General features: G+C 44.2%; 1 protein-coding gene across 1 annotated transcript in view; it reads left to right on the top strand.

Moving 5' to 3' along the window:
* ARHGAP15 (Rho GTPase activating protein 15) overlaps positions 1-23,778 on the top strand; it is a 665,200-nt gene that overhangs the window by 367,962 nt on the left and 273,460 nt on the right. The window contains exon 9 of the mRNA XM_079782709.1: positions 20,103-20,225. Coding sequence (XP_079638835.1) covers positions 20,103-20,225 — 123 coding nt within the window. The remainder of the gene's footprint in view (positions 1-20,102; positions 20,226-23,778) is intronic.

The following is a 23,778-nucleotide window of genomic DNA, read 5'->3' as shown; positions in this document are numbered from 1 at the left end:
CGTACTCATGGGGGTGTGGTGAGAACTGCTTTTTGTTATGTAAGAGCATTTTCTCAGTAAAAACTGTGCCCTCTTGGAAAGAAAGGCACAATGCAAATTCAAATTAGTAATGAAACTGTACAATATGTGGTGTATGACCAAAGTTGGCCTGAATCACTCACTGGAGAAAACATTCTGAAGTTTGGGAAAAGTCACATCTCTGGTGTGTGTGTGTGTGTGTGTGTGTGTGTGTGTGTGTGTGTGTGTAGCTGTGTATGTTTGTGGGCAGGGGAGCAGTGACCCAACATAAACACTTTCTTTCCCACAACTTAAACATACACCAAGTACTTAAAATAGTTTCATTCAAGAGTGGAAACCATTATCGTCACGGGATCATTGAACAGTCGCAAAGCTCTGTTAGTGCATGATCTTTCTATATTCAAGAGGATGGTAAAATAAAAACAAGACTCTGAAAGGGGTCGATATTTTCCAAAGGAATAGCAACTTACAAAGTACAAGAGTATTTGGATTGCTAAGTGCCTTCAATCCTGTATCTGTTGCAGATTTCTGCATCCTTCATTGCGAAACATTTTTGCTGGATGTGTTACATGCGATGAGCTTGGTGTTATAATAAACAGAGAGGAAGGCTGAAATAATGTATTTCAGTTAGGAAGAAGCACTTGAAAGAAATTGGTTTTTCTATACACATGATGTGAGCCAATCGATAGTGGTTTAGTCTGACAAGCACTGTCAATATCCATTGTCACAGTTCAGAAAGTCTTTAATGGATAGTTCTTCAAAACCCAATGATTTCAACACATGTTTAAAGTCTTGAAATACACTCTACCTGGCAGAAATGAATCACAGATAAACTCTTGGGGTTGTATACAAGTATTTTTTTTTGTAACTAGGAGCCAAATATCAGTCAATTAAAATTGTAATATATATATATACACATATATATATATATAGAGATATTAATATGTATTTAATATATATTAAATATTTAATATATATATTAAAATTGTAATATATATAGAGAGATATTAATATGTATTTAATTTTATATAAATGAATATATATTTAATTTATGCAGTTGCTAAGGGCATAATCTAAAAATACCAGGTACATTGTAAATACCCAGTAAATGTTGAAAAAATGAGAGGCACTGGGATAAAGAGTGAGGAGGGCACTTACCGTATCACCTGTTCTGTTAACTTACTGATTATTACAAACATGTCTATGATACAGGACATCTATCATACCCTCACAATTCATAGTAATTATTAGCTTTTAATGAATGCTTATTGTTCATCAGATTTTGTGCTGGGTGTTTTGCATATATTGGGACATTTAATGTACACAAGATGTGGATATTGTCAGCCCCATTTAACAAATTAGAAAATAAAGGCACAAAGAATTTACACTGCTTGAATAAGATTCCACCCCTGTTAAGTGACAGACCAGAAATTCAAAATCCAAAACCTATAGTATTCAAAAGTGAGATGGAACGCACACATTTTTTTCAAAGGAACACCATTATTTGTTGGAAGAAGGCCATATATTAGCAATTCTCATCAACTTTCCTCCTAAGTGGTAACCCTGAATTCTTATTCCTATGAAATAACTAGAAATAAAATAAGCAGACTCTGTGGTTAGGCATAGAGAAAAATGAGATATTCCTGGTTTAGCTGCGATAAGACCTAAAAGGTTGTAGACATGAATGTATGTGCTTATACTGTGTGGGCTAAGTGTGCATCTGTCTATCTTTGAAAAAGATTGTGTAGTAACAGTCAAGAAGAAGGACTAAGAAATTCGGAGATCCAGCTGAATCACTAGCCATTTTCTTGCTTAAAAGGGTGCCCCAATCCTTAACCTACTTGTCTGTTTCTGTATTCACACTTGTCTTGCTACATACAGCCACCTGGAATGTGGTGAGTGATTCTCAAAGTCACTTTCTGCACAGTAGCAGAAGAATTCAATTTGTGTTCATGGCAGTCACGGCTATGTGAGACCCTGGTGCCTTCTTCCGGTCTTCTGACTGGCAATCTAGAGAGTATTCAGACATTAATTCTGTTGTCTTATGAGTCCCTCATCTCACCTAAGGCAACTTGTTTTCCCTTTTAAGTCCATAAACATAGACTTAAAATTATCTCAGTCAGCAGTTTAGGCAAACAAGATCCTTTAAGACCTCAGGTTGGAAGTACTTGAGTGTAGCGGGAGGTACTGCCATTCCTCTAAGTCCTTAGAACTTGGACAGCATTGCCAAACAGATGGAGGGGAGGGCAGTGGGATAAGACTAAGAGTTCCCACAGGCTTAAAATCAGCCCTGCATTTTTAATCTGTAGAATGGACAGCAATAACAGAATTGACCACATTGAATAATTCTAAGGATTAAATGAGATACCTGTATTATATATTTTTCTGACCTACTTAAAATTTTATTTTTAAAAATTAAAGATACATTGTAGCATATTCTTGATTACACATAAGGATAGGAATTTAACGGTTAAAGCAAAAGATTCAAAGTTATCATATGTTACTCCTCTCTATACCCACTTAGAATATAGTATCTGAACACATTTTCACAAAGGTGCAAATACACACACACATACACAAAATGCAATGATAATTTTCTCTGTTTATGGAGAGATTTAAATACTATCCACCCAATTCAAACACTGCTAAGCATGGTCTAGTATCTGAGTCAGTAGGTAGAATCAACATTGAAATTGTCTGATACTCTTAAATATGAATTCTCTAAGTTAACTTTTTTCATATAAATCTAATTATTAATTTCTGAGAATCTTGCCATGCTCTTACCTCTGTGGAGGCATTACCATGCCCACAACTCTACTATTTTGCTTTCCATTATGTCTCTGTTAAAATGATGTTCCCATTCACCTATACAGCTCTCTTCATTTTATTTGGCTGTGGCCTTTTTCTATCACTAGGAGAGAGCCCACTCCTCTGGAAATATACAGTCTTTCCTGATGGAAAACATATTTCTTCTACATGGTGCCCTTTGTCTGGATTGATGCCCTATGTTTTTTTTTCTTTTCTTTTTTTAGTAATTTTACTTTCAAAATAAGCTACTGCCTTAGCTCAGTAACCACTTACTTTATTAGCAAATTTATCAAAGTTTTGAATAGTTTCAAGTGACTTTACTGACACTATATCAGGTCATAAGAAGGCAAGATAAAATATCTAGTCATCAGAAGGTGTCTTGATGATCTGAATCTTATACACTATAAGATGTATCTGATTCTGTTTCAGAAAAAGAAGTATCATCATATGTCTCTGTATCAACCATAGTTTTTTGCTAGTTAGGTTTCTTTTCTATTTTTCTTTCTTTTTTTCTGAAATGTAGTCTTTCCATAACTTTGATGCAAAGATACTTTTTAACTCTGGCTCACAAAAAGAAAACAGACTTACAATTGAGGAAAAATTACATTTGTGATGACATTTACTCAATATTTTTACTACAGTATTGAAGTTGTCATCATTATCATCATCATCGTAACCATCATGAAAGTTATTCATTAAGTAACTCAAAACAATGCTAAATGCTATAAAAAGTAAAAAAAAAAAAAATCAACTCACACTATAGAAATACATTATCAACATAGACACACCCTAAGATATATTATTAGTAAAATAAAGTTATTAAGCCCCTACATAAAAAGATAATGAAGGATTTACATCATAGAGATGAATACATTAGAGGTAGAACACATGGATACATGTATTACTTGGAAAAGCAATCATGGAATTTCCATATGGCTGAATGGCAGGGACATGACAATAAACTTCCAGCTCTTTATTGACACTGAAAATGTAAAAACGTGGTTAGATTTGACTATTTAAACTAGATAATTTAGTTTAAAAGTAAATATTTTTCATTGTATGAATTCTCACTTCTCTTTAAATGGGTAGATAGAATAAATATGAATCATTGGGTAGATCATACCATTCTGTTACAAACTGATTATTTATTCTGTATTTCTACAATGACTAAGTGGGAATTAAGTGGTTAAAACAAAGTGATGTTGTTAAAATGCCCTGCATTCCCTCTTGCAATTATTTCCAGATTTAATCATGATTTGTGTTTCAAGTTAAGTCACTTAAAGTTTCAATAACTTAGTTTCTCAGGCTGCAAGTTGGGGGTTAAAAACATTACTTCTATTTACATAGAGCGTGTGAAAAGAAAAAGAGATTTTAAATGGCCAGCAGTACATTAAGCCCCAACTTACCCTTTCTGCCCACTCTGACATAGGGAGTTACGTGCAAAGTTTTGCAAGCTCTAAAACCACATGCTGGAGAGGGCAAAACAGTATTTATTGCAGCTTTGTGAATTAGTTGTATGCCCTGGAAAAGAATCGGGCAGGAGGCTGAAAAGAAATTTAATAATCTTTATTTCTCTTTTCAATCAATTTTGGGCATGGTGCTCTCATTTCAGCAATTTAAAAAGCGGTACAACAGGATAATTTGGAATACAAGTAGGTCGTATTGGAAAATATGAGTGGAGACAATTCAGTACTTTGTTATGTAATCCGTGTGATGGTTTGAGAAGTGTTTTGGAATCCCTGGGGATTAAGAGCCTGATATAACCTTATTTTGTCATTTCTTTCTGGATCTCCCTCTCTGGACGCTGCAGTGTGGTGAGATGATTGCGCTAAGCAACTGTCTCCAGCCTTGCTCTGAACATCCTCCTAGACTTGCAATGTGGGGAGCTCTTAGCTGCTGAGAAAACTATCCATCTACATGTGATGTTGACCCCTATGTAAAACTTCCCCCCAAAATGACAAGTAGCCTAGAAAGTTGTTTGTGTTAGCATTTCTCTACCTTTCTTTAACAATGTTTCTGAAACATTGGCTCTCCCGGCATTTCCAAATTAAAAAATAATAATAATAACAACAACATGTAATGGTAACACGGGAGTTCTGTGAGAACAGCAATTTGGCAGAAAATAGGAATATTTCAAAATTAGGTCCACAACAAAAAAAATTCTGGCAGATGTACAGTTCTGGGTCATATTATCCAAACCGTTAGATTTTGGAAGATTTGAGAGTTTTCTTTTGTGGTTCCCATCCTTTAATAGAATCGTAGTGGATGTTCATAATCCAAATTCTGTTTCTCCCCGCTCCCATTACTAAGGTTGGAAAATAAATATACAAAGGGCACCCATAACAATAAACATCCTACCTCTAGAGGTGGCTTTAACACCATGATGGTGTGTCAGGTATGAAACTTTGTTGGGCTAATGCCTATTCTCGTATGTAATGATATTTATTTGAAGATCATCTTAAAAAGCCCAAGATCGTAACTATTCTCTGGTGTGAGCAGCTTTAATGCCAATTAAATCTCTCAAATGGTTAAGAATGGTGCTTAAAACTAATGCTTTTGGCCTGTGTGTTTTGAGACTTAAATTGTACATTGTTATTCACAATTCTTAGGCTTTGAAAAATATTCTAATTGTTTGCATTTGAAAGAAAAGATCACCCATCAATGGGGGGAAAAAGAGCAAAGCATAAAGGAAATAAAAGTAAATTCTAGAATACCTGGCAAGCTAATCCAATTCAGTTTAATTTTTCATAGAGGTGAAAATATGTAAAGTTATGAGTGATTCCACTGTAAATCAGATTAAATGCTTTGGAATTTAAACCCATATCTCTTTAGTCTCTTTTTATTTTTGAATAAAAAGTTTAAATGGGAACGGAAAAAACTGCTCATTGGCTTAACATAAATCTTTAAATTGCAGTAAGCTTCACCCTCAAAAAGCAGTTGAGTCTCTGAGGAAAAAGAAAAGGCTGAATTCTATTTTTCATAAATGATGGATTATTGTACCACACTGCATTTTCCAGTAAAGTGTCCTTTTATTTGCACTGTGTGATTACAAGTTTCTAAAAGTATGTGTGGGGTCACTTGGGTGCTGTGGGAAAATGGAAGGAACACTGTTCTGTTAAAATCAGTAGTGAAATCAGAAGCAAACTATGTCCTGATTATCATAGGCATGTGTTTAAGTTTTGCTTTCCTTAATTGGTTATGTTGTATTTACTTAAAATGAACAATTTGGCAAGTTTTTCTCCCTTGACAACAAAGAAGTGTAAACTGTTTTATAAGTTTGGCTATTAAAATCGGTTTGTAAACTATAATATTCAAATACTTTTAGTGCTGTTCGCAGGGACCCAGTGATGGACTTTGCTTTGTACCCATGTGTTTGTCACATTTTTAGTTGATAATTATAGTGCTTTCCAAGTTATTTGGTTAATAAAAACTATGCCAGATAGTGTAGTCATCTATTGACTTTAACTTGTACATAACTCGCCTTAGAACAAAATGAGCAAAATGAATGATGGCAAAGGCCTTGTAATTTGACTTGTCATCTGAGGATTATTTATGGCATCAGGAAATGGAAGTTGAAGATCTACTCTGTCTCCAGGAAAGTCATCATCAGAGGCAACTTTGGAGAGTTTGGCTGTGCTAAAAACTGCACAAGGATATCCAGGTCTCTGCTGATTCCTCAGTCTGTACGAGAAGGAAACAAGATAAAGCATTTGAAAATAGTCAGATAGTGTTATTGAAAACAAAATTATATATATATATATATATATATATATATATATATATATATATATATATATATATATCTGTAATTAAGAATACTATCACCAGAGTACCTAAGGGGTTTCAAAAAGGCATAACTCACTATATAATTATTTTCATAATCTCGCATTTATACTGTGTGTATGTGTTTTAATTTGCAAAGATCCTCCTCATGACATCATTTTTACTAATTCCAAAGTATCAGGCAAAATACTTACTTAGCCCTGTATTTCTTGGCATTTTGTCATGGACAATGAAGAGATTTTTGAGGTAAGACTAGAAATAGAAAACATAATCTTGGGTAACCTTTGAACATGTAGATTGATTATTCCATATCATTTCAAAGGCAGACTTGAGACCAAAATTATGAGGCAGATTCTTTTTCTAAAAGATGTAAGTGTTCCTTCAGCTTCGAATATAGAACCCGGAACCCTGGGCTTTAATACAGCCGTCAGCTGAAGCAGATCATATACGACTGGTGGTCAGGACAATGGCTGGACCCAGATGTAAGTTGATAGCATATCATGTAGGCATGGTATATTCAGATACTCAGAATGATCCAATCATACAATGCCTGATATTCATGGTCCTGTAAAAGCAGTTGTCGCTAATGGCACTTGCTGTTTCTCCAAAATGACCCGAGGTCAGTTTCTCTGCTAAGATCCCTTAGTCTCTTGTACTTTATACCCCTTACCATGCTGTATTATAATTACACAGACCATATGCATTTTATCCACCACAGTTAAGTCCAGCACTGCCATACATGTAGTAGGTGGTCAGTGTGTGTTCATTTATTTTTTATCATCTAGCAGCACTGTCCAGAAATATAATATGAACCGCATGTTTAATTTAAAATCTTCTAGTGGCCACATTTTAAGAAGTAACAAGAAATAAGTTTTAATAGTACGTTAATTTTAGATAAAGATATCATTATTTCAACCTGTGACACAATCTGTATTTCAAGTGACTAGTGGCTACCATGTTGGACAGCAGGTCTAAAGCAATGCTTTTTAAACCATTTTAAAGTACATATAGAAAATGATAACATTTGTACAGCCCTCTGGGGTAAATGGATAAGATGGTTCATAGCCAATGGCAACTGCCCCAGGGGCTCAGGCTGTCTTGGTCCTGCTCAGTTACCCTGAGTGCTGAAGGGGAAGAAGAAACTTTTCCCTACTCTCAAGGTTCTTTCAGCTGGTATAATAACCCAATAGACATGAGACAGATTAGCAAGAGGAAGTGACCAAATTTAATGACATACAAATGTATTGGAACCCTGAATACATGAGAGAGTCAGAAACCCCCCATCCCCACATACATGACAGATTCAGAGACAAAAGGGAACATTGATGTATACAAGATATTCTGAGCTAGGGATGAGGTAATTCACCTTGGGGCTTCAAGGGTAATGCAGAGAGAGCACATGTTCAGTGAGTATTAGTTTGCCCCGCCATATAGGTACATAAAAAGTCATTTCTGGCGGTAATTCATATCATGGACCAGCTTCCTTTATATATATACTAGAGGCCCGGTGCACGAAATTCGTGCACTGGGGAGGGTGTCCCTCAGCCCAGCTTGCACCCTCTCTAATATGGGACCCCTCGGGGGATGTCCAACTGCAGGTTTAGGCCCGATCCCTGTGGAATCGGGCCTAAACCTGCAGTTGGACATCCCTCTCACACGGATCGCCCCAGGCACCCCAGGGAGCGGCCACGCCCCCATGCCACGCCCCCCGGGGTGCCGATCGCCCCAGGCACCCCCGGGGAGCGGCCACGCCCCCTTGCCATGCCCCCAGGGGGTGCCGATCGCCCCAGGCACCCCCGGGGTGCAATGGCAGGGGCGTGGCCACGCCCCCCCGGGGTGCCGATCGCCCCAGGCACCCCTGGGGAGCGGCCACGCCCCCATGCCACGCCCCCCAGGGTGCCGATTGCCCCAGGCACCCCCGGGGAGCGGCAGCATGGGCGCGGCCACGCCCTCCGGGGTGCCGATCACCCCAGGCACCGCCAGGGAGCGGGCACGGGCGCGGCCACGCCCCCCCCCAGGGTGCCGATGGCCCCAGGCACCCCCGGGGAGCAGCGGCACGGGCGCGGCCACGCCCCCCCGGGGTGCCGATCGCCCAGGCACCCCCGGGGAGCGGCAGCCGGGGCGCGGCCACGCCCCCCGGGGTGCCGATCGCCCCAGGCACTCCCGGGGAGCGGCAGCATGGGCAGGGCTACGCCCCCCAGGGTGCCGATCACCCCAGGCACCCCCAGGGAGCGGGCACAGGCACGGCCACGCCCCCCCCGTGGTGTCGATCGCCCCAGGCACCCCCGGGGAGCAGCGGCACGGGCGCGAACACGCCCCCCACGGGGTGCCGATCGCCCCAGGCACCCCCGGGGAGCAGCAGCAGAGGCGCGGCCACGCCCCCCAGGGTGACGATCACCCCAGGCACCCCCAGGGAGCGGGCATGGGCGCGGCCACACCCCCCGGGGTGCCGATCACCCCAGGCACCCCTGGGAGCGGGCACGCCCCCATGCCACGGCCCCCCCGGGGTGCCGATCACCCCAGGCACCCCCGGGGAGCAGCTACACGGGCGTGACCACGCCCCCCCGGGTGCCTATCACCCTAGGCACCCCCCGGGAGCGGGCAAGGGCGCGGCCACGCCCCCCAGGGTGCCAATCGCCCCAGGCACCCCCGGGGAGCGGCAGCAGGGGCGCGGCCACGCCCCCCCGGGGTGCCGATCACCCCAGGCACCCCCGGGGAGCAGCTGCACGGGCGTGGCCACGCCCCCCGGGGTGCCGATCACCCCAGGCACCCCCGGGGAGCAGCTGCACAGGCGTGGCCACGCCCCCCCGGGTGCCTATCACCCCAGGCACCCCCAGGGAGCGGCAGCACGGGCGCGGCCACGCCCCCCCGGGGTGCCGATGGCCCCAGGCACCCCCGGGGAGCGGCAGCAGGGGCGCGGCCACGCCCCCCCGGGGTGCCGATCACCCTAGGCACCCCAGGGGAGCAGCTGCACGGACGTGGTCACGCCCCCCAGGGGTGCCTATCACCCCAGGCACCCCCAGGGAGTGGTCACGGGCGCGGCCACGCCCCCCCGGGGTGCCGATCACCCCAGGCACCCCCGGGGAGCGGGCACGGGCGTGGCCACGCCCCCCGGGGTGCCGATCACCCCAGGCACCCCCGGGGAGCGGCCACGCCCCCATGCCACGCCCCCCCGGGGTGCCCATCGCCCCAGGCACCCCCGGGGAGCGGCCACAGCCCATGCCACGCCCCCCGGGGTGCCGATCACCCCAGGCACCCCCGGGGAGCAGCTACACGGGCGTGACCACGCCCCCCCGGGTGCCTATCACCCCAGGCACCCCCCGGGAGCAGGCACGGGCGCGGCCACGCACCCCCGGGGTGCCAATCGCCCCAGGCACCCCCGGGGAGCGGCAGCAGGGGCGTGGCCACGCCCCCCCGGGGTGCCGATCACCCCAGGCACCCCCGGGGAGCAGCTGCACGGGCGTGGCCACGCCCCCCGGGGTGCCTATCACCCCAGGCACCCCCGGAGAGCGGCAGCAGGGGTGCGGCCACGCCCCCCCCGGGGTGCCGATCACCCCAGGCACCCCCGGGGAGCGGGCACGGGCGCGGCCACGCCCCCCCTGGGTGCCGATCACCCCAGGCACCCCCGGGGAGCGGGCACGGGCGTGGCCACGCCCCCCGGGGTGCCTATCACCCCAGGCACCCCCGGAGAGCGGCAGCAGGGGCGCGGCCACGCCCCCCCCGGGGTGCCGATCACCCCAGGCACCCCCGGGGAGCGGGCACGGGCGCGGCCACGCCCCCCCTGGGTGCCGATCACCCCAGGCACCCCCGGGGAGCGGGCACGGGCGCGGCCACGCCCCCCCGGGGTGCCGATCACCCTAGGCACCCCCGGGGAGCAGCTGCACGGGCGTGGTCACGCCCCCCAGGGGTGCCTATCACCCCAGGCACCCCCAGGGAGTGGTCACGGGCGCGGCCACGCCCCCCGGGGTGCCGATCACCCCAGGCACCCCAGGGGAGCAGCAGCTCGGGCGTGGCCACTGGGCACCGCCATCTTGATTTTATCAACCCTCGACAGGCCACCCGGAGTCCCGCCCTCAGCCTCCGCTGGCCCAATCATGGGCATAGCGGAGGTGCGGTCAATTTGCATGTTTCTCTATTATAAGGTAAGATTTTAAAGAGGGAGGGGAAGGGAGAGAGAGAAATAGAAACATCAATGATGAGAGAATCATTGATCGGCTGCCTTCTGCATGCACCACACTGGGGATTGAGCCCATAACCTAGCCATGTGCCCTGACGGAGAATTGAACCGTGACCTCCTGGCACATAGGTCGACACTCAACCACTGAGCTATGTCAGCTGGGCCAGCTTCCTAATTTAAATTCTTCTAGATAGTTAAGGGGCAAGCAGAATTCTCTCTTGCACCTGTAAGGTCTAGGTTGCCTTTAGTTCAAAATAATCTGCATAGCACTGAAGCACATCTTGGGTGGCTCATTCTGCACCCATACAGCATCCATAACTCTCACCCTATATAACCATTCTGCCAGGCACAATAGTCAGGAAGCTCCGGTCTATAGCAGTGATTCCCACCTTTTTAAGTGATAGACCCATTGACCAACTTTACATGATTGTAGTTGTACTTTTATAACCAATTCATTTAAAAATCCTATATAATAAAAGGTTAATATGCAAATCAACCAAAGGGTGGAACAACCAGTTGCTAGGACATACACTGACCACCAGGGGGCAGATGCTCAGTGCAGGAGCTGCCCCCTGGTGGTCAGTGCGCTCCCACAGAGGGAGTGCCGCTCTGCCAGAAGCCCTGGGCTGGGTTCATGGCTGGTGAGCACAGCAATGGTGGCAGGAACCTCTCCTGCCTCTGCAGCAGCGCTAAGGATGACATCCCCTGAGGGCTCCTGGACTGCAAGAGGGCACAGGCCGGGCTGAGGGACCCCCACGAGTGCATGAATTTTGTGTACCGGGCCTCTAGTAGGTTATAAATATATATGTATATATGTACACAGACTTGTGTACATATATACATCTGATCTATCATATATATGATATACTAGGGGCCCGGTGCATGAAATTCGTGCACTGGGGGTGGGGGGATCCCTCAGCCCAACCTGCTCCCTCTCACATACTGGGACCCCTCAGGGGATGTCCTACTGACGGCTTAGGCCCACTCCCCCCGGGGAGCAAGCCTAAGCCACAGTCTGGCTTCTCTTTGTGGGAGGTGACCAGGCTGATCAGGGGAAGGCACCAGCCCCATCACCCCGCTGCTGCAGCCACTGCCAGTCACCACAGCCACCAAGGTGTTTTCATCAACACGGACTCCAGTCCCTTCACCATGAAAAAATGACAACTTTCTTTAAGCATTTTCAAGATGTTTCTTTCATAGAATATTACATTTCTTTCTTTCTTTTTTTTTTTTTATCCTCACCTGAGGATATGTTTCCATTGACTTTTAGAGAATGTGGAAGAGAAAGGGAAAGACAGAGAGAAACATCAAATTGAGAGGAACACTTTGATTGGTTGCTTCCTGCATGAGCCCTGACCTGGGCCCCGGCCAGGGAGGACCCTGCAACCTAGGTACATGCCCTTGATCAGAATTGAACCCAGACCCTGGGGTGGGCAGGCTGAGGCATTATCCACTGAGCCAAACAGGCTAGGGCAGGATATGACATTTTTTTTTTCTTTTTAAAAAAAAATATATTTTATTGATTTTTTACAGAGAGGAAGAGAGAGGGATAGAGAGTTTAGAAACATGGAAGAGAGAGGGATAGAGAGTTTAGAAACATCGATGAGAGAGAAACATCAATCACCTGCCTCTTGCACACCCCCTACTGGGGATGTGCCCGCAACCAAGGTACATGCCCTTGACCGGAATCGAACCTGGGACCCTTGAGTCCACAGGCCGACGCTCTATTCACTGAGCCAAACCAGTTTCGGCAGGATATGACATTTCTTAGCCCTCCAGCAGCAGACTTTAGTTTTTTTCTCCAGAAGTGTGGTGGAAAAACCCTAATCACCTTTTTGGATTCTTATTACCCAAGTTACTAAGAATATTACCAGTGGCATACAGGAAGCTTAGCCAATGAGCAGTCAGAAAAGGTGTTTCCTCTGTAGTTCACACCAATCACCGGCTGGGCCTTGCCCAGGCTTAAAGCCTCTGGCTGACGCTTTAGGCCTGGTCAGGGGACCCCCAGCTCCCTCCAATCGCCGGCTCCGCCCCTGCCCCCTCGGCTCTGATCACAGGCTTGGCCCTGCCCAGGAGCCCCCTGGCTCAGGCCCTTCCCAGGCTGCTCAGGGCCCATGCGGGGCCTACCTAAGAGTGACCTGGGTGCCAGGATGTTCCCGGGACCCAGGCGCTGGGCGCCTATGTATGCAAATTAACCGCCATCTTTGTTGGGTTAATTTTTTTTTTTCCCTTCCTCCCCACCCTAGGAGACATTTGACAATGACTGCAGACATTTTTGATGTTCACAACTAAGGAGGAGGTGCTACTGGCATATTGTGGGTAGAGGCCAGAGAGGGTTCTCAACAGTCTACTCCTGCACAGGCCAACCCTATAAAAACAAAACAAAACAAACAAACAAACAAAAAACTGTCTGACCTACAATGTCAATAACACCAAGGTTAAGAATCCTGCTTTAAGATAGTATAAAATATTTTGGTCCTATTAAATAGCAAGTATTATCATAATTCAGCATTTAATAGTACCCAATCTCATGTGATCATCAAAACTTTTAGCTTAATTTAAAATGAAAACCACTCTTCACCGAATTAGGAGGAAGGCAGGATGCCTTCCTTTCTTTCCTTAGCCTTAAATTTCATCCTGATTTTCCATCTTGTTGCTAACACAAGTTCATAACAACTTTGTGGTCAAAGCTAGGGGAATAAAGACTCAAAAGTGTCTTTATTTGACCAATTTAAATGAGTCTTCTCACACTCTGGGCCAGGCAGACATTTTATTTTTAATTTTTATTGAATTTGTTGGGTGACATTGGTTAATAAAAGTATATAGATTTCAGGTATACATTTCTAAATACATCAAATACAACAAGTCAAGTCTCCTCCCATCACCATTTATATCCCCTTTACCCTCTTCTATCACCCCTCACCCCCTTTCCCTCTCAAAATCACCATATTGTTGCCTGTGTCTGTGAGTTTTTCTTCTTTGTTTAATCCCTTCAACTTTTTTACCCAGTCCTCCTCTCCTCTGACAGCTTTCAGTCTGTTCTCTATATCTATGAGTCTATTTCTATTTTGCTACTTTATTTTGTTCAATAGATTCCACATATAAGTGAAAGTATATGGCATTTGTCTTTCTCTGACTAGCTTATTTCACTTAGCATAATACTTTCCAGGTCTATCCATGCTGTTGCAAAACTTAACAAAATGGATAGACCTTCCTTCTTTTTTATGGCTAAAGAGTATTCCACTGTGTAAATGTACCACAGCTTTTTTATCTACTCATCTACTGATGAGCACTCTGACTGCTTCTAAATCTTGGCTATTGTAAATAATGCTGCAGGGAACATAGGATTACATATATTCTTTTGAATTAGTGTTTTGAGTTTCTTGGATATATTCCCAGAAGTGGGATCACTGGGTCATAAGGCAGTTCCATTTTTAATTTTTTGAGATAACTCCATAATGTTTCCCACAGTGGCTGCACCAATCTGCATGTCCACCAACAGTGCACAAGGGTTCCCTTTTCTCCACATTCTCACCAACATTTGTTTGTTGATCTGTTGACCATAGCTATTCTGACAGGTGTAAGGTGATATCTCATGGTTTTAATTTGCATTTTCCTGATGATTAGTGTAATTGGGCATCTTTTCAGATGTCTGTTGGCCACCTGTATGTCCTCTTTGGATAAGTGTCTATTCAGGTCCTTTTCCATTTTTAAAATTATATTGTTTTTTTGGTGTTGAGTTTTATAAATTCTTTATAAATTTTGGGTATTTACTGCTTATCAGAAATATAATTGGTGAATATGTTTTTCCATTCAGTGGGTTGTCTTTTCATTCTGTTGATGGTTTCCTTTACTGTGCAAAACCTTTTTAGTTTGATGTAGTGCAATTTGTTTATTTTTTTCTTTTGTTTTCCTTGCCCAAGGCAATATATCAGAAAAAATATTGCTATGAGAAATGTCTGACATTACTGCCTATGTTTTCTTCTAGAACTTTTATGGTTTTGAGTGTAACATTTATGTCTTTAATCTGCTTTGAGTTTATTCTTGTGCATGGTGTAAGAAGTTAGTTTAGTTTCAGGCAGACATTTTAAAGCAGACAGTCTCCCTTAGGCACTTTTGTGGGTTCCTTGGAGACCCCATTAGAAACATTTGACCTCAAAGCCTCTAATTTTAGGCAATTTCTTTTTTTGCTAGTTTCAGCTCCTTCCTAAGTCACTCTTTCTCTTTTTTCTTCTGAGTTCATTATTATGGGATAGGATGACTCAAGTCTAGTTTCCTTACAACTAGAAGTTAGCAAAATGTTTTGCACCCAAGAACTACTTGAAAAAACACACCATGTTTGATTGAAACCTTTCCATTTTAAACGTGTAACTGAGCTCCTGATAGTTTTTATTTTCCTTTATCTTCCATTCTTTTACCAATCTATCCTATTTAATAAAAGAGTAATATGCACGTTGACCATCACTCTAAGACACAAGATGGCTGCCCCCATGTGGACACAAGATGGCCGCCACAAGATGGCCTGCAGGGGAAAGCTGTTGGGGGGACCAGGCCTGCAGGGGAGGGCAGTTGGGGGTGGGGGCAGGCTTGCAGGGGAGGGCAGTTAGGGGTGACCAGGCCAGCAGGGGAGGGCAGTTAGTGGTGACCAGGCCATCAGGGGAGGATAGTTGGGGGTGACTAGGCCTGCAGGGGAGGGCAATTGGGGGGGCAGGCCTGCAGGGGAGGACAGTTAGGGGCTACCAGATTGTCAGGGGAGGGCAGTTAGGGGCAATCGGGCCGGCCGGGGAGCAGTTAGACGTCAATCAGGCTGGCAGGGGAGTGGTTAAGGATGATCTGGTTGGCAGGCAGAAGCAGTTAGGGGCAATCAAGCAGAGGCAGGCGAGTGGTAAGTTCTTAATATATTTTAGGTATGTTATTATTCATCCACTTGAATGACTGGCTTATTCTAAGGTATGATTTGGAAGGAAAAAAGGTTCTTCGTACCTAATCAAGTACCCCAAATCATCACATTATGTCAATAATTGAGTTAAGACAGTGGAGGGCCCAGTGAATATTGATATCTTATAGAGACAATAAATTCCTATCAAGCATCCTACCTAATAAAAGAGTAATATGCAAATTGATCCTAACTCCGCTACACCCAGAAGCCATGCCCACAAGCCACACCCACCAGCCAATCAGGAGCAGATATGCAAATAAACCCAACCAAGATGGCTACAGCCACAGAGAGCAAGGTTTCCCAGGCAAAGGAGGAAGGCAAGCTTTCCACCTGCCCTTGCAGGCCTAAGCCTCCACTCAAACTACAAAGTTTCAATTATAGAAGGTAAACAAATCCAAACAGAAATGGCGGCAGCCACGGAGCTGGAGAGAGCAGGCCAGGGTTACCCCCAGCAATGGAGGAAGCCAAGCTTTCCACCTTCCCTGGCTGGCCTAGGCCTCCACTCCAGGCTACAAAGTTTCAATTATAGAAGGTGAATTAACCCCAACAGAAATGGCTGCCGGCCACAGAGTGAGCAAGAGGCTTGGCTCCACTCCAGGCTACAAAGTTTAAATTGTAGAAGGTAAATAAATTCCAGATACTAGTGCCTCCACTTGGGTCACCAGGGGGCGTGGCTGGCCTGCAAACCACCACAGGCCCCTTGCTCAGGCCGCTCCACGCCCCAAGGGAACCCTCATCCTGATCCGGGACACCCTTCAGGGCAAACCAGCTGGCCCCCACCCCTGCACCAGGCCTCTATCCTATCTAATAAAAAAGTAATATGGAAATTGACCATCACTCCAACACACAAGATGGATGCCCTCATGTGGTCAAAGATCCTGCCTCCATGTGGACACAAGATGGTCACCACAAGATGGCCAGCAGGGGAGGGCATTTGGGAGGCACCAGGCCTGCAAGGGAGGGCAGTTGAGAGGGACCAGGCCTGCAAGGGAGGGCAGTTGGAGGCAGTCAACCCTGGAGTTAGGGGTGACCAGGCCGGCAGAGGAGGTTAGTTGGGGGCAATCAGGCTGGCAGGGGAGCAGTTAGGCATCAATCAGGCTGGCTGCGGAGTGGTTAGGGGGATATCAGGCTGGCATTCAGAAGCGATTAGGGGCAATCAGGAAGGCAGGCAGGCGAGCAGTTGGGAGCCAGCAGTCCTGGATTGTGAGAGGGATGTCCGACTGCCCGTTTAGGCCTGATCCCACCGTGTCCCAGATTGGAGAGGGTACAGGCTGGCCTGAGGGACACCTCCCCTCCGTGCACGAATTTTGTGCACTGGGCCTCTAGTCCTATATAATAAAGAGGTAATATGCAAATTAACCCTCACACCCTCACAAGATAGCTGCCTACGACCAGGCCGGCAGGGGGGTTAGTGAGGGACAACCAAACGACTGAACAAGCAGGCTGCATGGGGAAACCAGGCCGACAGGGAGGGTAGTGAGGGGTGACCAAACTATTGAACAGCAGGCTGCGTGCGGCGACTAGGCCGGGAGCGGGGGTTAGTGAGGGATGACCAGGCAGTCAGGCAGGTGAGCGATTAGGAGCCAGTTGTCCAAGATTGTGAGAGGGATGTCCTAAACCGGCAGTCAAACATTCCCCAAGGTGTCCCCGATTGGAGAGGGTGCAGGCTGGGCTGAGGGGAACCACCGCCCCCCCCCCCCCCGTGCACGAATTTCGTGCACCGGGCCTCTAGTTCATAATAAGATAACTTGAAAGTATTTAGATTCTATGCTTAATGAAGGTCCAGATCTTAAGTGTTATGTTCATCACTAGTGGCCCAGTGCACGAATTCATGCACATTGAAAGGAAATTAATTAGAAGAAATATTTTAATATCACCACTCGCCCTTTCTCTATAACAGAAGTGTCAACCAAATTCATGATCAACAATGACAGATCAAAACACACGCATGCAATTGGTGCCAGCAAGAGCTTTATATGTATTGTGCATGTGTGAATCAACTTAGCCTTTTATATATATACTAGAGGCCCGGTGCACAAAATTTGTGCATGGGGTGGGTGTGTCTCTCAGCCCAGCCTGCACCCTCTCCAATCTGGGACACCTCAAGGGATGTCTGACTGCCCGTTTAGGCTCAATTCCGGTAGGATTGGGCCTAAATGGGCAGTCAGACATCCCTCTCACAATCCAGGACTGCTGGCTCCCAACTGCTTGCCTGTCTGCCTTCCTGATTGCCCCTAACTGCTTCTGCCTACCAGCCTGATCACACCCTAACCACTCCCCTGCCAGCCTGATTGATGTCTAACTGCTCCCCTGCCAGCCTGATTGCCCCTAACTGCCCTTCCCTGCAGGCCCTGTTGCCCCCAACTTTCCTCCTCTGCCAGCCTGGTCACCCCTACCTGCTCTCCCCTGCAGGCCTGGTCCCTCCCAACTGCCCCCCCCCCATGCTGGCCTGATCGCCCATAACTGCCCTCTCTTGCTGGCCTGATCCCTCCCAACTTCCCTCCCCTGCTGGCCATCTTGTGGCGGCCATATTGTGTCCACATAGGGGCAGCCTTCTTTGACCACATGGGGGCAGCCATCTTGTGTGTTGGAGTGATGGTCGATTTGCATATTACTCTTTTATTAGATGGGATCGAAAAACTTGCTTAATTAGACCTGCTTTCTGATTTAGCTAAACTTTTTCCAGCCCAGTGAAGCACCCCAACTTCTCTTTCAGGTAATTGTCAGCAATACAGCAGTAATTATGAACACGAAGCAGATTAAGTAGATCACGCAGGGAGAACAAAGGGTAAAATATTTAACTGCAGCAGTGTTTGACTATATTCTGCACAGTGAGAAAACCTGAAGTCATTTTCAAGTTCCACCATTTCTTATTTTCAGTTGGGTCAAGTTTCTTAGTTTTCTAAATCTCCATTTTCTGGCTAATGAAAAGTAAATAGGATTCCACCGAGTCTCCTATCTACCTACTTCAGGACTTCTGTGATGATCAAATGAGATGAGGCACGGGAAAATGCTTCACAGACATTTGTTTAAAGTGTGAAATGTTTTCACCTGGCTATAAAGCAAGTCGTGTTCCTGGGCTGAAGAAACTGCAAGGAGTCTAATCGTTGCTAGGGAGAGGAAGCCAGGTGTTACTACTTGAAGTCATTACCCAGACAGAGAGAAGGACACTTAGCATATTAGCCTTTTTTATATAGATAGATTGAATTCATAGCCTTTGGCATGGAGCTTGATGATCCGTAAAAATTCAGCAAATATTTGTTCAGGAATTAATTTGATACTCACCTAATTTTGAAGATAAAGGTGAGTATAGGATGCTGGGGGATAGGAGATTGCTGAAGACATGGAAAATGTTTGAGGCAAATTTGTGTTTCAGAATTTCCCCTAGAACTGGTGATAATTTGACATCAATAAGAAGAATAAGAAATACTGTATTTTCCGGTGTACAAGACGACAGGGCGTATAAGATTTTCCTGGGTTAAAAAGTTGTCTTATATGCCGGAAAATACGGTAGTCCAATATATCTAATCCATTATACCTAATCCCATCAATATAGTCCAATATACCGTATTTTCCGGCGTATAAAACAACTTTTTAACCCAGGAAAATCTTATACGCCCAGTCGTCTTATACCCCGGAAAGTACCATATCTGCTTCAGAAAAAGAAATCACTTTGGGTTAACATAAAAGAAGAATAGTGCCCTGGGCCAATGTGGTTCAGTTGGTTGGGCATTGTCCAGTGTACTGAAAGGTTGGTTACTGGTTTGATTCCCAGTCAGGGCACATTCCTGGGTTGCGGGCTAGATCCCCGATAGGGGTCATGCAAGAGACAGCTGATAGATGTTGCACTTTAACATCAATGTTTCTCTCTCTACCTCTCCCTTCTGTCTCTAAAAATCAATACAAAAAAAAATTTTTAAAGAAGATTGACAGAATTATTAAGGGCAAGCAGGACCTTTGAAAATACCTGAATTACCTACAGGCAATATATAATTCTAATTAATGAAAATGAACAATTCTGAAGTGTTTTCCCCCTTGTTTAGAAGAGTTTTGCTTTGAACATAATTTTGTATATAGATACAGATAGGTAGAATTGCCCAGCAAAGGTTATTATGTTAACTATGAGGGAATAAAAGTGAAAATAAATTGTGACCGTATGGAGCTAACCACATTCTCATTGCACATCCCCATTGCAGCGGAGCTAATATTTTCAGATGAGCAAATTTTTGCTCATATGCCCTGTCTAAGCAGAAGGTCCTAAGCCATTAATTCAGGGAGTTGTTCCATAACTACTGTTTTCTATTCATATTAGCATAAAGTAATAATCATAAAGGAGAAATTTACTGAAAGCCTCTGCCTTTTTTTTTCAATTTCCAGTGTTCAGACTGCATCATAGTGCTTCTGATACAAACGACAAAAACCGAGTTAAAAGCAGATTAAAGAAGTTTATTACCCGAAGACCTTCCCTGAAAACTCTGCAAGAAAAAGGACTTATTAAAGGTACAAGACATTTTATACTTTTACGATAACAGTGATAAATGAATGTGCCTCTGTATCCATAGCTATACAGCTCTAAAGGAATATTAGGATTTTTTATTCTTTTTAGGTTGTTTGTTGGATGTTCTGCTCTATAGGAGAGAAAAAATAATTGTCCAGAAAAATAATCCTGAGAAATTAAAGGGTGCATCATAGAATTATTGCAAGAAATACCTAGTTTTCCTCAGATCTGAGCTCTGCACCAGGAATAGAGAAGATATATCTTAGTGGCCCATCAGAATGACTCCATGTGTCCTTGTGTCTGGACAGTTCCAGTTTATACCCATCATCCCAGCATGCTTAGGAATGCATCCCTTTCCACTCTTGGGCATGTCCTGATTTGGATAATAATGTATCTGATCGCCCTAGTCATAGTCTGAAGTATTTTCTAGGAAGAAGTGCTAGGAAGAAAGTCCAAGACAAATGAGTATCATGAAAATTTGGGGATTTGAGAACTGGAAGCTGAGAGCTCAAATTAAACTTTTTTTCCCCCTTTTTTTCTTTCTTTTTTTCTTATTTATTTATTTATTTATTTATTTATTTATTTACTTATCTTTATCCTCTGCCAGGAGATTTTTCCATTGATTTTTTTTTCTTTTTTTATTGTTTAAAGTATTACAAATAGTAATACATATGTCTCCTTTTTTTCTTTTCTTCCAATTGACCTTCTGCCAGCCTCCCCTACCCCCTGGCACATGCCCTCACCCCCCTCCCAGTGTCTTGAATCCATTTTTTATGTTTATATGCATGCATACAAGTCCTTCGGTTGATCTCTTACCTCCCCCCCCCCACCCCCAACCCTCCCCAGCCTTCCCACTGTCATTTGACATTCTGTCCGATGCTTCTCTGCCTCTGTATCTATTTTTGTTCATCAGTTTGTAATGTTTTTTATTCTCCATAAATGAGTGAGATCATGTGGTATTTTTCTTTCACTGACTGGCTTATTTCACTTATCATAATGCTCTCCAATTCCATCCATGCTGTTGCAAATGGTAAGAATTCCTTCTTTTTTATAGCAGCGTAGTATTCCATTGTGTAGATGTACCACAGTTTTCTAATCCACTCATCTGCTGATGGGTACTTAGGCTGTTTCCAAATCTTAGCTATGGTGAATTGTGCTGCTATGAACATAGGAGTGCATATATCCTTTCTAATTGGTATTTCTAGTTTCTTGGGATATATTCCTAGAAGTGGGATCACTGGGTCAAATGTGAGTTCCATTTTTAGATTTTTGAGAAAACTCCATACTGTTCTCCACAGTGGTTGCACCAGTCTGCATTCCCACCAGCAGTGCACGAGGGTTCCTTTTTCTCCACATCCTCACCAGCATTTGTCGTTTGTTGATTTGTTGATGATAGCCATTCTGACAGGTGTGAGATGGTACTGCATTGTCGTTTTGATTTGCATCTCTCGGATGATTAGTGACTTTGAGCATGTTTTCATATGTCTCTTGGCCATCAATATGTCCTCTTTCCAAAAGTACCTATTTAGGTTCATTGCCCATTTTTTGATTGGGTTGTTTATCTTCCTTTGTTAAGTTGTATGAGTTCCCTGTAAATGTTGGAGACTAAACCCTTATCAGTGATAACATTGGCAAATATGTTCTCCCATGCAGTGGGCTTTCTTGTTTTGTTGATGGTTTCTTTTGCTGTGCACAGCTTTTTATTTTGATGTAGTCCCATTTGTTTACTTTCTCTTTAGTTTCCATTGCCCTAGGAGCAGTATCAGTGAAGAAATTGCTTCGGCATATGTCTGAGATTTTGCTGCCTGTGGATTCCTCTAGTATTTTTATGGTTTCCCGTCTTATGTTTAAGTCCTTTTTCCATTTTGAGTTTATTTTTGTGTATGGTGTAAGTTGGTGGTCTAGTTTCATTTTTTTGCGTGTATCTGTCCAATTTTCCCAACACCATTTATTGAAGAGACTGTCTTGACTCCATTGTATGTTCATGCCTCCTTTGTCGAATATTAATTGAGCATAGTGGTTTGGGTCAATTTCTGGGTTCTCTATTCTATTCCATTGATCTATATGTCTGTTCTTGTGCCAGTACCAGTCAGTTTTGAGAACAGTGGCTTTGTAATAAGCTTGACATCTGGTATTGAGATCCCACCTATTTTGTTCTTCTTTCTCAGGATTGCTGCAGCTATTCAGGAGGGCCTTTTTTTTAATTCCACTAAACTTAAATAAGCAGGTACTTCTGCATATATATCTAAAGTAAATAATAAGATATCCTAGAACAATCTAGCCATCAGAATATAAAAAGATAAACTCTGGCATTACCCTAATTGGAATTCAGACCTTGGTTCTACCATTCATTTGTAATGACATTGGACAAGTTATGATCTCTCTGACCTCATTTATCTCATCTTTTAAATGGGAGTACTTATTCCCATTATTGACAGAAGTATTGAGAGAAATAAATGAGATAATTCATGTAAAGCACTTAACAGTTTCTGTAATATAAGTATTCAATTAATATTCACTGCTGTTAAAATTATTACTTATTACATTTTTTATTAGTTAGCATGCTAGATAGATGAAAGGATGAATGGATAGATTGAACCAGGGATATAGAAAGCTGTAACTGGAAATTAACTTATAGATCAGAAAGCAAAAATATGTTATTTTCCTGACCAAGGAAACATGCGCCTAGTCCATCATTCTCCCTGTTTTTCAGATTTTCTTACTGATGAATATATTTTAAAGTTAAATATTTTTAAAAATTGAAAATAGACTAAAATAAAACTCAAAACAAAGTTGAAAGACTTATAGAAGTCAAAAGATGATTTAATATACAAATTTTTCTCAGGAAGAGGGCAAAGCAGATTTTCATATTTTTAGCAATACTTAATATAAGAATTATTTAAATATTTTACAGTTAACTGTTTGACCAAACAATTTCAGTTCATTTTGAAACAAATGAACATATCACAAAAATAATCTTATTTTGAACTAACCCTAGAAGGTGGAATTTTTGTGAAGCATGGACATAGGTATCACTAATAGAGTGGAAAATTCTTACAATGCAAGCATTTGGGGGTGGAAATAACACATATTTTGAATCTGCTCATCTCAAACTTTTACTCTGAAAATGTCCTTTTCAGTGCCACAGACAGTATTTGATCCTCTACATATTCAATTATATTCTATATAATAAAACCCTAATATGTAAATTGACCAAACAGCAGAATGACCTGCAGAATGACTGGTTGCTATGACACGCACTGACCACCAAGGGGCAGATGCTCAATGCAGGAGGTGCCCCCTGGTGGTCAGTGAGCTCCCACAGGGGGAGTGCCACTCAACTAGAAGCCGGGCTCACAGCTTGCGAGTGTAGTGGCAGTGGCGGGAGCCTCTCCTGCCTCCTCTGCAGGCAGGTGGTAAAGAGCAAGGGGTCCCGGACTGCAAGAGCCCTGGACTGCAAGAGGGATATCTGATTGACCAAGCTGGCAGGCAGACATCCCCAAGGGGTCCCAGCCTGTGAGAGTGCACAGGCCAGCCTGAGGAACTCCCCCTTCC

The sequence above is a fragment of the Cnephaeus nilssonii genome (genome assembly GCF_951640355.1).
Source record: "Cnephaeus nilssonii genome assembly, chromosome: 10".
In the NCBI taxonomy this organism is placed as follows: domain Eukaryota; kingdom Metazoa; phylum Chordata; class Mammalia; order Chiroptera; family Vespertilionidae; genus Cnephaeus; species Cnephaeus nilssonii.
The sequence above is the reverse complement of the archived record's forward strand: the minus strand, read 5'-3'. Positions and strand labels throughout refer to the sequence as shown.